The sequence below is a fragment of the Camellia sinensis genome, chromosome 3 (genome assembly GCF_055761805.1).
Source record: "Camellia sinensis isolate YWXY chromosome 3, ASM5576180v1, whole genome shotgun sequence".
Taxonomy (NCBI): Eukaryota; Viridiplantae; Streptophyta; class Magnoliopsida; order Ericales; family Theaceae; genus Camellia; species Camellia sinensis.
Genome location: NC_138963.1, coordinates 197,597,592 through 197,612,276, shown reverse-complemented (window position 1 = coordinate 197,612,276; position 14,685 = coordinate 197,597,592). Strand labels below are relative to the sequence as shown.

The window sequence follows — 14,685 nt, the reverse complement described above, 5'->3', positions numbered from 1 at the left end:
GGGATACAATTCACATCAGTCTTAACACTATCATCAGTAGACACAGTCAATACAGAACACAGATATCCTTTACATCCCTTTCTAATCAGTTTAACAGCTTTCACAGATGAAATCAGATACGGGGGAGGTACTACTCCAACCCCATTAAACACAAATTCAGGTAGACCAGGTGGACGGAAAACTACTTGTTTCGTTATACAGTCTATGGTGGCATGATATTTTGTTAACCAGTCCATTCCCAATATAACATCAAAATGGTCTATGTTCAATGGCAGTAAATCAATAAACAGATGTGCATCTTCAACAATAATTTCACAAGCAGGATACATATAAGCACATGTCATGGATCCCCCTACGGGTGATGATACGGCTAACAGATAGTTCATGGGTTCCAAGGGTCTATTCAATTTACGCGAAAAAGCATACGATACATAAGAATGTGTAGACCCCGAATCAATCAATACATATGCATTTTGCGTACAGATAGAGAGGATACCTGACACAACGGTCTCGGTATTCTGTACATCTCCCGGTACTAGTGCGAACACTCGGCCTTGCCTCACAGGCTCTTTCCCGGTAGCTTTAGGGTTCGATTTTGGTGGAGCGTTTGATGCTGCGCCGCTGGCTGCAGCTTTGCTGTTACCCTGAGGAGCAGAAGGACAATCTTTAACCATGTGGCCCACCTTGCCACACCTGTAACAAGCTCCAGATAGTTTGTAACAAACTCCCTTATGATTTTTCCCACATTCAGAACAGGGCGGTATTGTACGGTTTCCTTGACTAGAAGTAGTCATTGCCCCTGTGTTTTGCTTTTTGTTCAACGGGTTGTGCTTGCCTTTCTTGAATTTAAAACCCGGTCTTTTACCACGCCATTCAGTTGTTGGTGTTTCTGTTTTCAGTGCTTCAATGTTTGATTCAGCCATCAAGGCTCGATCGAGAACACCCACAAAGGTCGGTAATTTCAAAACATTTATTCGGTCAAGAATTGCAACATTAAGGCCGCCTTCAAATTTTCTGGCCTTCTTATATTCCGTATCCACCATATGCGGTGCATATCTAGCAAGCTCGGTGAATTTCGTTTCATATTCGGCAACAGATGTGGTGCCCTGTTTCAGTTGTTCAAATTCAGTCACTTTCCTATCCCGGACACACTGTGGGAAGTACTTTTCAAAGAAGGACTCCTTGAACTGAGCCCAAGTCAAAATGATAGTTTCATCACGGATCAACATCCACCACCTTCTAGCTTCTTCTTGCAATGTAAAGGTGGCTAATAGTACCTTGTTCGCTTCCGAACACGGAAACACTTCAAATAGCTTTTCTGTTTCAAGCACCCAAGCTTCAGCCTTTAATGGTTCGAGGCCTCCCTGAAAGGATGGCGGTTTCATTTTGCTGAACTTCTGGGTTAAAGCAATTATATCCCCATCATTCACATTAGGTTCCGGCTGTACCAGAGGAGGAGGAGGCTGTTGGTTCTGTTGTTCAAGTCTAGCAGTTATTAGTTCCATCATTCTTTCCATTCTTTCCATTCTTGCCTCAGTAGATGAGGACTCAGGTTCATTTGCATTGTCCATTTTCACTATAAACAGTTATAACAGTTTCAAACATAAGCAGTCATTTGTTTAACAGTTTACCACATTAGCATGTATTCAGTCATAACATAGCCACACACTTATCATGCTCATGAGATGCCCTAATTTACTTTCTAGGACACCCTATAGCTCATTTGGACATGTGTGTGCGGTATAACTCGTGGTTAAGTATCGCTCTGATACCACTCTGTCACGACCCAAACCCGGCCCTATGGGTTTAGCACCGTAACCGGCCAGTAATCTGAGATTACCGAAGGCCTGCAGAACAGTAATACAGTAAAACAGAGTACAGGGCCTGGCGGAAGCCAATACAGTAATTAAACAATGTCCAATGAGCTGTGACAGTCTGTACCAAAAGATTTTTCATGCATTCATACATAAACAGTACAGAACAGTATGCACAATATTTACATTCATTCAAACTAGGGACTCAACCCTAGATAGCGGTACAGTGAACAGTCAGTCTATACAAAACAGTGAAACAGTACAGAAGGGGGAATTCTTAAAACACCCCTAAGCCTTAGCAGATAGGCTCGGAACCTCGCAGTGAGGCACAAAGGTTGGCTTGACAAAACTGGAGTCTAACCCACGCTCCTAGCTCCGATCTGGTGGCTGAGCACCTACATATATATATAAACAGTGAGCTAAAGCCCAGTGAATAACATAATGCGTAAAGGGGTTTAGGATGAATGTCCTTACAGTAATGAAAACAGTTCAATTCAATCAGTATTTCAGTTGTTCAGTACAGTAAACAGTCATATGTGGTACATCCATTAGCATAGCAGTAACGGTAGGTCTTAAAAGACCGAACAGTAATGATGGCCATCAGTCGGTAAACAGTAGTGGCTCCACGAGGGAACCGACAGAGATCTCTGTAACAGTAACAGTAAACAGTAGGTACTAAGGATGCCACAGTACAGTTCGGAAATAAAGGACATACATTCATTCAGTAATACCAGTTCAGTAAACAGTTCAGTTCAGTATTCAAAAGATATCAGTTAAACATATCTTTACACAATTGTTACTCACAGAGTTTGGGCTACGGTATGCTAGAGCGTGTCTCTCCAATCGCCAACCCTACACAGTTAACAGGTTGAACACACTAAGCTACACAGTTGGGAAAAATAACATGACTTAATCCCTAATTTGCCTCGGTGTGTTCTACATCTATATCCTCATTAAGATGTCTTAAACTAGGCCTAAGAATGCCTAGAATGGGATGAGGATGCAAAGATGTACATTTAAAAGCATTTTCAGAAAAACAGAGTCCCGCTCGAGCGCAGGTTTCCCCGCTCGAGCGGTCATGCAACAAAGGTACACGCTCGAGCGTAAACTTTCCCGCTCGAGCGTACTGTAAAAGTACTGGATGGGTGAAATCTCCGCTCGACTCCCGCTCGAGCGTGAGACATGATTCTGCTCGAGCGCCCAATCCTCCGCTCGAGCGTACTGTAAAACAGTGCAGAGATACTGGATGCTCGGATTCTCCGCTCGAGCGCCAAGTTCCCCGCTCGAGCGGGAGTGCGAAATCTAGGAATTCCAGATTGCATCTCCAAGCTCAAACTCAAGCTAAAATGCATCAAAACCGATCCTCTTGGGCTCATTTTCTGGAAAACATTTATAAACACATAGCACAACATGTTTTAAAGCTCAATTTGAGAAATCAAAGCCCAAGGGTGTTTAATTCAAACTCAATTTCAAACCATTTTCAAGAACATGAAGAACATGCAAACATGCATGAATTCAAATCAATTCAAAGCTCCAACTTGATGCTCTAAGGAGCCAATTCTTTTCAAAACATGGTGAAATCATGGATTTAACATAAACATGAACATGCATGCACCAATTACCATGAATTCAACTCCAAACTCATTAATTCCAACATGCATGCATGAATTACACTCTATAACAACATGTATGCACCAAAACGTGGCCTTGCTCTACAATTGAAGCATGAATTGTGCAAGAATGAGTTCTAAGACAACAACAAGGAGATGGATGTCCTACCTTAGTCTTGTGCTTAAGGTCTAGGAGCTCAAAGTAGCAATCAACACTTCAATCCTCAAGCAATTCCAAGCAATTCAAGATGAAAACCAACTCCTCAAGTCTCTCTCTCTCTAGGGTCGGTTGAGGCTCAAAATGTGAGAAGAAATGTGGGTTTAATCAATACGTGGAGTGTATACAAGGCTCATGTGTGTGTGTGTGTGAGTGGCCCACTTAGTGGCAAGTTGGTAATTATGGCAAACTCTACAATTAACTCATTTTAATCTAATTTAATCATACCTAATCAGTTTTCAGATAATTATACCATAAAATCACATTAATTCTGACGATCATAGAACACTAATCGGTTTCTGATTCGGCCGCCGATAAGGCCTTCGATTAGCAGTTTATACATATAAGCATGAACAGATAATCATACGGTCAAACAGATAGGATGCAATTAACTAACATATACTCAATCAATTCAGTTTCCAAATTCGGTCAGTCAGTTCAATATTTCATTCAGTTCGATTATCAGTCATGATCAGTTCAGTTATCGGTAATCAATGTTTAACGGTAATCAGTGGTGAGGGTTATTACATTATCCATGAGTAGATTATCAGCTACCAAATCTGACCCAAATGTGAGCTCATTTACTGATTTAGGAGGAACAGCGCTAAAACCAGGTGGAGGGATAGCTCTAAAACCAGGTGGAGGGCCAAGATGCCTTACTAATCGGTTTACTGGACTTCTTCTCGAACTTGCTGACAACGGTGATGATGTATTTACAGCAAAACTTCCAGAAGTAACTCCAGAAGAACCAATAATATCAATCTCACGTTGCATCACCATTTCTGACGCCTTTACTAACCCCGTCTTCACCTCGGAATTGTCTTGACGATGAGCCACTCCAGAATCCACCAAAGCTTCAGGCTCGTATTCTTTAGAATCCACCGAAGAACAACTCTCTTTTTTGTATAGAATTAAACAAACAATCCTTTGATATAAACTTCTAAAATCATGAGTTGAATGCTCAGTGAAAACATCAAAGAAAACTAGCAAAATATCTTCAGAGATAAACCTTAAGATCCAAAAAGAAGATCTGGAGAAGTAATCCTAAAATCTGACAGAAACCCGTACTTATAGAAATCTGAATTGCGATGCTCGCTCGAGTGAAGACTCTCTCGCTCGAGTGAGGAACCAAAAACGTGTGTTTTTCATAAGTGGCTTTGTTCGAGTCACGCAAGCTTCGTTCGAGGGCACATTCATCTCTTTCAGGTTTTTTGCCAGACGCAGTCTTCGCTCGAGTGAGCACTCATTTGCTCGAGCGAGTGTAGACATCCCCGAACGCCCCGGGAGGAACGAGTCCCCCGTTCCATTCGATATTGGGCTCACTACAGTTCGGACTATCAATTTGTCACGGTTCTAAATCTGAACCAAAGAGTCCAAATCCGGCAAATCGTTTTGAGAAAACAGATTTTGAAAGAAGTGCCAAACATGGACTGCTTTGCCAGATACAGAGTCGCCACCTAAATATTTTATTTTGAGAAAATTTAGGAAACCCTGACTCGTTTGCCTAAGGCCACGTGTCCGTCATCACCAAAGTTGCCTCGGCTCAGGAACTTGGGTACGATTGGGGAAGGTCACTTCGTGAGCACCCCCGCTCGCCCGATCAAAGATCGGCCTCTACTAACCATGATATCTATTTTTGAAAACATTATGCGTTCTTATTCCGATTATTAGCCTAGATTTACTATGTGACGCGCACAGCATACAAGTATAGACTGGATCGTTTGAATTGGAACAAAACATTTCATGTTTGTTTATTTTGAAAATTGTTTGATGGTGCTACCCGCAAGTAGGCTAAGACGTGAATTTGCCACCCTCGGGTGGGCTTAGAAAACATGATTTTGCCACTATCTAGTGGGCTTAAAACACACAGTGAATGAATTGTTCCAATCCAAATAACCCAACCTTCACCCACAGGCATTCAGGAAGTTCTATCACATAAGCAATTAGCCTCATGGTAAGCATGCTATCATAGCAGTCACTCACACGCATGCAAGGATGCTAAAGCATAAAACTTACCGAGTACTCCAAGCCAAAACAGAAACTAATTAGAAATCCATGCATGATCCTAATTATACAGAAATGCCTAATGCAACACATGCAAAAGTGCAACTTATAGCAGGCTCGGCTATTCTAGACATGGCATATGAAATGCTACAGCTAACATGTATTCAATTTGGAATTGAAAATACAATGCAGTTAGTATGATGCACCGAGCCCGGTGCATGCAAGACAGATGAAATGAATGCAAACATGTTATCATACTGTATGTTAATTGAATCATGCCCTAATCTAACCATCATAAGCGGGTAAATAAAAGGGAGAAATACGTGGGGTTGGAAGACATACATCACACACACGCACACTTATTACAGTTGTGCCCTCGCGCAGAGCGTCCGAATAAATAATACAGTCCCGAATAAATAATTACAGTCCAAATAATTACAAAACCCTAATTAATTAACAAATTTAAATTAGGAAAGCGATAAATTGGCATGCAAGCCAGGGACTGCTTCAAATCTGCTCCGGATGATGAATGATGCATGCTCGGGTTGCCTTGTGCGGAGAATCCTTCGCGATGCCCCGGTTTGCCTCTGTTTGTAATTGTTCTTGGAATGCGTGCCAAGCTCCGGAAGGCTGTCGATTTCTGATTTGCTACAACAAAGAGCAACAAAGGGGCATAGCAAAGTATTTTCACATATGTATGCATAACTACTCTTCAGGAAGTATAGTCCTCAATCCTCGTGCCACCAATCACGCATCTCGATGCATGATGGCCGAGGAGTCGAATTGCACGACTTAATATGAAATGAATGCACACATAAACACAACAAGACCGAGACTCCATCATGGATAATCCGGAGTGTCGGTGACTGGGAATTGAGACACGTTCCGTCACTCGGAGTACGAAACGTTCCTCGTTTCCCGTGCTCGGGCTAACGCCTATCCCAAACACAATGCAATATGCATGACATGCATGAATGCAATTCTAACATGCAACCTAGCATACGCAATGCTATGAAACGGCATACACAATGCGCGATGTAACATGGCATACACGATGCTCTAACATACAACCTAGCATACGCAATGCTATGAATTGAAATGGCATACACAATGCACGATGGACTTACACCAACATGAGTGGACCTCATCCACACTCACATCAATGGCCATTAGATGAAAATGAGACACTCGAGATGCGTGCACACGTGCACGCAAATCGAGGACCGAACCTAAGGCACAAATGCCACTCTAACAAAGCATGGCAAGGTATGAAACATGATATGCAAACAAGCAAATTTCAGTACCAAAATATGATGCAAAACAGCCCCGAAACATGGAAACTTGGCACCCGATGCATGAAATGAGACCCGAAACTCAAAACTAGGCGCATGGAATGACTTATAGCTATACAAAGCATGCATTATTTGAATATGAAGCATAAAGACAGAACCAAGGAAGTCCCAAAATATGCATATTTTCAATTTTAAGCAAGGCCAAAAAGTGAACACAAATAGGGCTAAGTTAACATGCAAAAATGGCCCCAAAAGAGAGATAAAGAAGCAAGTAGCAGCTGCTGGCCCCAAAAAATGAAGATCCCTTCAACAAAGTTGAAGAGGGGCTCAAAACAAGGTATTTTACAGTTTATGGCCGAGCCCAAAACAGTGCACAAGTAAGCTTAAAATACTATGCAAGAAATAGGCCTAAAAGAAGGTTTAAACACAAAGTGTAAAAAAAGAGCCTCAAACAGCAAAAGACCCTTGATCAAACATGAAGAGGGGGTCAAAATATGACTATTTTCAGTTTGGGTCGGAGCCCAAAAATACAAGCACAAGGGGCTAACAAAACATGCAAAAATAAGGCCAAAAGAGGGATAAAGAGGCAAGTGACAAAAGCAAGCCTCAAACAGTGAAGAGCCCTTCAACAATGTTGAATAAGGACTCAAAATAATCCACTTTACAGTTTATAACCAAGCTCAAAAGAGTTTACAAATAGGCCTAAAATACTATGCAAGAAAGAGGCATACAAGAGACGTAAAGAAGCAAGTGTAAAAAGGAAGCCTCAAACAGGGAGAGGCCCTTAAACAAATATGAAAAGGAGCTCAAAATAATGCTATTTTCAATTAGGGTCGGAGCCCAAATATGCAAGCAAGAGGAGCTAATATATTGAGCAAAAATAGGGCCAAAGAGAGGGATAGAAGACTTATCCTTGAAGACCAATGCTTCAACAACTCTTGGACCAAGTTTGGGAGCCCTTGACCTCTGGAAATGGCCTTGAAGCTTCTGGAATGGAGTGTGGATTGGTTGGCTTGGAGATGGAGTAGAATGGATGTAGGATTTGAGAGGTTTTGAGGGTTAGAGTGTAGAGAGAAAGAGATACAATGTAGGAGGCTTAAACCAAACTTTCTCACCCTAAATGCAGCTGGAGCTGCTGGTTTTATAGAGGGAGGAATGGAGGAAAAGGGGGGAAAATGGGAGGGGAATGGAATTCAAATTTCTCCCCAAAAGTTGGCCCCCCCGGATACAAAATCTGGGGGGAAACAGAGGGCATTTTTGTAAAGTACCTGGAGAGAGGATCATGGCCGGCCGATTTCCTAGGGTTTAGGTGGCCGGTCGGCCTTCCCCATGGCCAATCGGCCAAGGGTCAAAAGGGTCAATGAAGGTTAATGGCCGGCCTTGCCAAAAAGAGGGCCTCTCATGTGTGCACAACACAACCATGTGGTCAAAAACTAGAGAGAATGAACCAGGAGAGAGAAAAGGTCACTTTTAGGAGGGGTTCAAAAGGGTCACACACAATTACTGGCCGGCCATATGATATTGGTGGCCTCCCAGGTGTGTACGACACAAATATGTGGTTTGGGGCAAGAAAAAGTGGCCTTAGGGTGGTTAACATTGGCTTTCAAGTAAGAAAAACGGGCGACGGAGGGCGATGGAGGAATAAAACTGGTTTTCAGAATAATTACTGGCCTCCCACCCTTCTACGACCTCTTTAGCAGTGAAAATAAGGTCTCCACCAAAAATGAGCCCAAACCGATGCAAAATGAAGGTTCGAGGGCCGAAACGCGCAGCCCGAGGCCCCGAAAACTGACTGTTAGGCACCGGAAGTGGTGTTCGACCACGAAGTTGGTCTCTCGAGCCACAGTGTCCCTCAAAAGGGAGCAAATAAGATGCATGCCAAAAACCGGAGCAAACGGAGGTGGTTAAGCGGTCCCGAACTGAGGCACACGACTAACGGCTCCGAAAAATCGGGAACCGGGCTCCGAAACCGGAAAAACGGCCTACGACCACGAAACGTAGCCTACGGCCACTGAGAGATGATCTACGAGACCTCTCCCTCCCTTCGGGAAGAGAAGACCGAGAAAACGGGACCTGGTTCGCAAACCGAGGCAAAGCACAAAAGAATCCGGAAGTCCGAAGGCAAGGCTCACGGCCGAGACTCCGCGACCTCTGAACAAGCACAATATGCAACATCACCGAGCGCTCAATCGGTGACGTCTGAGTCTTAAGGTCGGTCAAAAATGGGGTGTCTACAGCGAGCAAGGGCGGACATGCAACTTTGAATGCAATTTTGCATTTTGCTTCGGAGGCGCTGCCCCTCGACCCCGTCGTGGTGCTGCCTCGAACCCGCCTAGGGGCGCTGCCCCCTGGACCCCCGCGAGCTTACCGGGCAGCTCGATCCCCGTCATAATCAGCGAAGTGGCAATCTTGAAAGCATTAACATCACAAACTTCTCTGTAAAGCACAATTCGGGTTGGATTCGCATCTAAACACTCATAGCCTCACTGAAATAAAAAGTGCGAAAATAAATACAACTTAAAGGAGTTTTGTCAAACGGGGTTGCCAAGAATAAAAACCTAACAATTGAAAAATCTAGAAATCCCCTAGATGTTGATTTGTGATTATGTATCAATTTTAAGCAGTAAACAGCAATCCCAATCAAACAATCAAGACAAATCGACATAACGATTTTACGTGAAAAAATCACAATTGGACACCTCCAATTGTGATAAAAAAAACCACGGGCAACAGCCACAAAACAATCCACTAAAAAGATATAAAGGAATTACACAGGTATACTCTCAATTACCTAGCGAATCCACGCCCGAATTGAACCAACCTCTGGCCCCGTTTGGTGTAGCTGTTAAAACAGCTTATAGATTATAACTTAACAGATTATAGATTATGACTTTAATCAGAAGTTGTTAATCTGTTTGGTGTAGTTGTTGGATTATAGATTTAAGTTGTTGCGTAGTGTTTGTTACATAAGCTGTGAAATAGCTTTTTCAATTAATTTTTATTTTTTGTTTGTCTACATTTCTCATAAAAAATAATAATAATAATTTATAGTCCATTTGAGTCTTTTTCTACTTTTAAAAAAATAAAAAATAAAAAAATTTAAGAGTATAACCATAAATTAACATGTCCACAGCAGAAGCTGATAATCAGAAGTAAGGGGTGGGCAGCTTCTCAGAATCAACTTTTTTGAGTTAAAATAAGCTGTTAGAATCACAAGCTGTTTGAAATAAGTTTAACCAAACAATCTAAAATAACTTTTTCAAAGCTAAAAGCCATAAGTTGGCTCTGAAAAGCTGAAACAAACACCCCCTCTATGTGCCTCTTCTAACCCCGTCTTCACCTCGGAATTGTCTTAACGATCGTTGTGTCAATTTGTCTTGATGGTTTGATTGGGATTGTTGTTTACTGCTTAAAATTGATACATAATCACAAATCAACATCTAGGAAATTTCTAGATTTTTCATATTTAATTATATAATAAATGTATTCTGAGGAGTTTTAATATGTGATGATGAGGCGTATGTACCAATCAGCTTCCATAAGTGGACATTCAATTCTGTTACCTACTAGATTGTTTGGGTCTATGTTATGTTTCCACATCAGTTAATAACTAGTTTGATTATGTAAATGTAAAATTTTTTTTTAGGCATCCTCTCATGGTAAGTTTTTTTTTAAGGATGAATTCTATGAATGTCTCACTTTGATCTCACACCCCATTTTCGTTTGAATTCTGGAGCTCAACCTTCGTTGCTCGAATGCACTTGACTGAAGAGTCCTCGACAAGTCATTAGCCAGAAAGTTCCAAAGGGAGAACAAGTCGGAGACTCACTCGGTGATTTGGATCATTTGGTATCAGAACTTTGTTTGTATCTATGTTATATCAGAACTAACTACTACGTAAAGTATAGGATTAAATGGGATACAGTTTGAGACGTGTAGAGGCAACTTATTGAATGAATTAAGATTAGTATTGAATCGAATGGATTGAGATTCGAGATGTATAGAATGCAACTTATAGGCTAGATTAAGATATATGTTAAGGTGTTAAATAATGCTAGGTTGATGAGTGAAGCCTCATAAGGAAAGGGCTACCACCCTTAAATGTGAGTTTTACCTAGATGTTTGTTTCATTTACAGACCAATGCCTCTAATTAATCAATCTAGAGCATACTGTTGGGCATGTGAGGTCCACCATGGATCCCTTTTTAATAATTTGAACTGTTCAATATATAGCACTCATCGAATACTTCATGTCTGCAAAATATGGTTAGCCCCTTAGTCGGTGTTTGTATCAGTGTTACTTACGGGTGACCTTCACAAGAAGCCAAAATCTGTTGGCACCATGCGAAATATAAACTGTAGATTATATGAGAATGAGACAAAACATACATATATATAGGAGAAAGAGAGGGACAAAGTCCAAACAACCTCTGGGTTTTGTATTATAGCTTTGACTGTTGGAGGTATCGTAATGAGTTACAAAAGAATGGCATGGCCTTAAAAGGTTAGGTGACTTGAATTCTTATTTTTCTATTTCAATGTTTTGTTCCAATCACTATTTTGTCCTTACCCTAACACTCTTTCTTCAACTCTTCTCCACCCTCATTTAAATCTCCCCAATCTTCGCTTTGGTTTCTCTACTCTATGTTCAGTCCCGAAAATGACAGATATGCTTTGTCTACCCTCAATCAATTAATACATCTGCAACTACTGCAACTGCAACTCATCATCTGTTCTTCAACTAATTCCGGAATATCATGTGTTATTGTTCATATTCATAAATGAGAAATCACAAAATGTAATGAATTCATGCCTTATCTCTTTCAGTTTGGTATGACAGTTGCTTTAGCACTTTTTTTCATTTTTACTTAATTTTTTTTTCAAAATTTTTTTCTTTAAAGTTATACTAGAAAATTTCATTTTTTTCACAAAAATTTTTTTAAGTTCATTTTTTTGGCTTTTTTTGTCTTTATTGAAGATTTTTTTTAAAAAAAATTAAAATTTTTTTACCTTTAAAATCCTTCCAAATATGAGAAAAAAGTTTTTTTTTTTTTTTGTTTTAAAAAGACACAAATTTGAAAAAAAAAATTCATTAAAGATAAAAAAATATATATAACTTATTTAGTTGTTGCCAAACAGAGGTTGGTTAACATTGTCTCTTAAAATTTTTTGCGACGACGTCTTGATTCCCATACCCTCTCTCTCAACCCATTTGGCTTCACAGCTCCAATGGCTTCCTCCATGCCCAAACAACTTGGAGAGCTTCTCCAAGAGAAACAAGAGCCTTTCATCCTTGAGCTCTACCTGTTTGAGAAAGGGTATGTGAGAAACAACTTCAATTCAGAGACCAGCTTTCATTGCTGCTCTGGCAATCCAAGCAGGTTCTTGAAGAGGTCAGCTTGCTGGGGTGATCTAAGCAAGAGAAAAAAAGCTATTCCAAGCTGTTCCAAGAATGTAAAACTTCTGTTTAACAAGATTGTATCCATTAGTAACCATAAATTGAGGAATTCTGTGAGTGGAGAGAGGAAATCTAGTGTCGGTGAGACCAGCAGGAGCAACCAACAAACTGCAGAATCAGATAGATTTTCCTCTGCTGGCAGCACAACTGTGTACAATTCTTGCTCCGAGATCGATATAGAAGATGGACCAAATTCTTTGCAGACAGATTGCATAGCCTTCAAACTTGGCAATGTTCCACAGGAAAAAGAGGTAGAAATGTGGTCATTTTTATATTTTGCTACTAAATTTTCTATATAGGAGCTTAATTTAGCTCAAGACCCATTAAATTTTCTCTGAAACAGTCTCTCCAGAAATGGGCTAAGACTCCCTGCTTTAGCAGGAGCCTCGAGCACTCAGTCTTTTCTTCTTCTTTTTTTCCTTTTTTTTTTAATTTTTTTTTACCCATTAAATTTTGAATCTATAGGAAAATGTTGGTTCAAGTTGGTTACTCACAAAGTTAACAGATTATTACAGATAGAAAGCTTCAATGGAGATGCAGGGAAGACAATAAATAAGGAACTCAGTCTTGTTTCAGTGCTAGAAAAAATAACTTCCAATGAAGATTCACCAGTTCATGACAACAGTTAAGTCACTTTGCTTTGTCTGTTTATTAAGAACAACAGTACATCAATCTGATCTCACTTTATAATTAAATTCTAATCCTGCTTAACTTGTTTTCTTGGATGAAACAGGAAATCAAAATGCCAAAATTCCTTTCTCTAAATTCATTGTCCAGACATCAAGGGATGAGCCAAGTTGTACCAGTGGTCTCACAGCATCACAGCTGCTTTCCAGGTCTGATCCTTCCTCTCAGTACTTAGAAACCAAAAGGGTGTTGCAGCAATCAAAACAGTTGCTGTTTGATTTCGTGAGGGGGATGGTAGAGACACATGCATGGAAGGCTAGAGCGCGACAATGTTTTCTGGAATTCCCAGGGCCTGAGGAGCTTGGAAAGCTCCTCTGTGAGGATATGAGGAATTGGAGCAAGTTATCTGGAAATGAAAGTAACACAACCCAACTGATGAATTCAGAATTCGCAGCTTCGGCTGCAGAATGGAGCGAGTTTGGACCACAGGTGAAGGAAATTGGTTCAGAGATTGGAGATGCCATTTTAGAAGATATCATCAACAATGAGATTGTTGTAGACATGATTGAACTTGTTACTTAAAATCGCTTTCTCGTCCTCCCTTCGGTCCAATGGAATGGTCTACACAAAGCCAGGGTTGGCAAATCTCTCACTTGGATGTGAGCTCAAAAGGGCTCTTCATTAGGATTGCTAATTGCCGATCAATCTCCAGCAAAAGACCTTTCTGGTGCATAATGAACTCCTACAGATGGCATATTCCGCCTCAACTTTCACAACCGCCTCTCCTAGAAAGAAGCTGAGTTAAAAAAGTTGAAAGATCAACTCTCCAATCCCTCCAAAGTCATAAACTGCTTGTTCAATCTATGGCTTCGCTTAATGGACATGGCAATACTACCTTAGCTACACAACCAGTTTTTTTACCCTCATTTCTTTCCTTCCCTCATTATGTTCAATTAGAAAAGTTAGGGATCATGAAAAATTTTTCACGAAAATGATCATGAAAGATTTATGATTCTTGGATTACCTTGATTAGTGTGCGTTGTTTTATTTTAAGTGTAATCCAATAGTCACAAAGCTTTCATGATTATTTTCATGAAAAGTTTTTCATAATACCTAACATTGTTGATGTTCAATAGGTTAAAATTTGCGGACTTGGATTCAAAATATTCAAAAAAAAATTCTAAGTGCACCACTGACATTTGTACGCCACGCCAAAGAAAATGGATTTCTCTCCCACCTGACCGAACAACGATGGTTGTCTACTCCACCCATTTCATGCCTACTACTCTTATTGGTCCAGAAGCACAACATGATGACCTAGTGCTCAATCCGAGGACTAGAGGTTAATTGAAAAGGCTTTTGTTACAAACTTTTACAAGCTGCTGTACTTTTTGTCTGTACATTCGTAAACATGTATATCTCTACATCCTAAAGCTTATTTTTTTTTTTTATGTTTTTTTTCAAGGCAAGTGTTAAAACCAAACTAGATGATTAGATGGAAGATGTTGATGTTTTAACAACCAGCAACCAAAGCATACATCTAATGTAGACATTTAAGATATAGATATTCCCATCCATTCATTTGCATTATTAGCGTGAGTCATTATTGGTGTGAAAGATGTCATTGTGCCAAAGATATTTAAGTTACTGGGACCTGTTTGAG

At 40.4% G+C, this 14,685-nt stretch overlaps 1 protein-coding gene across 1 annotated transcript; it reads left to right on the top strand.

The window, feature by feature from the left end:
* The first annotated feature begins 11,447 nt into the window (after window positions 1-11,447).
* On the top strand, window positions 11,448-14,612 carry LOC114268800 (uncharacterized). The gene is made up of 3 exons (XM_028210035.2): window positions 11,448-12,646; window positions 12,911-13,019; window positions 13,129-14,612. Exons 1-3 carry the CDS (start codon window positions 12,167-12,169, stop codon window positions 13,602-13,604), a joined length of 1,065 nt encoding a protein of 354 aa, XP_028065836.2. The 5' UTR covers window positions 11,448-12,166; the 3' UTR covers window positions 13,605-14,612.
* Window positions 14,613-14,685: the final 73 nt, after the last annotated feature.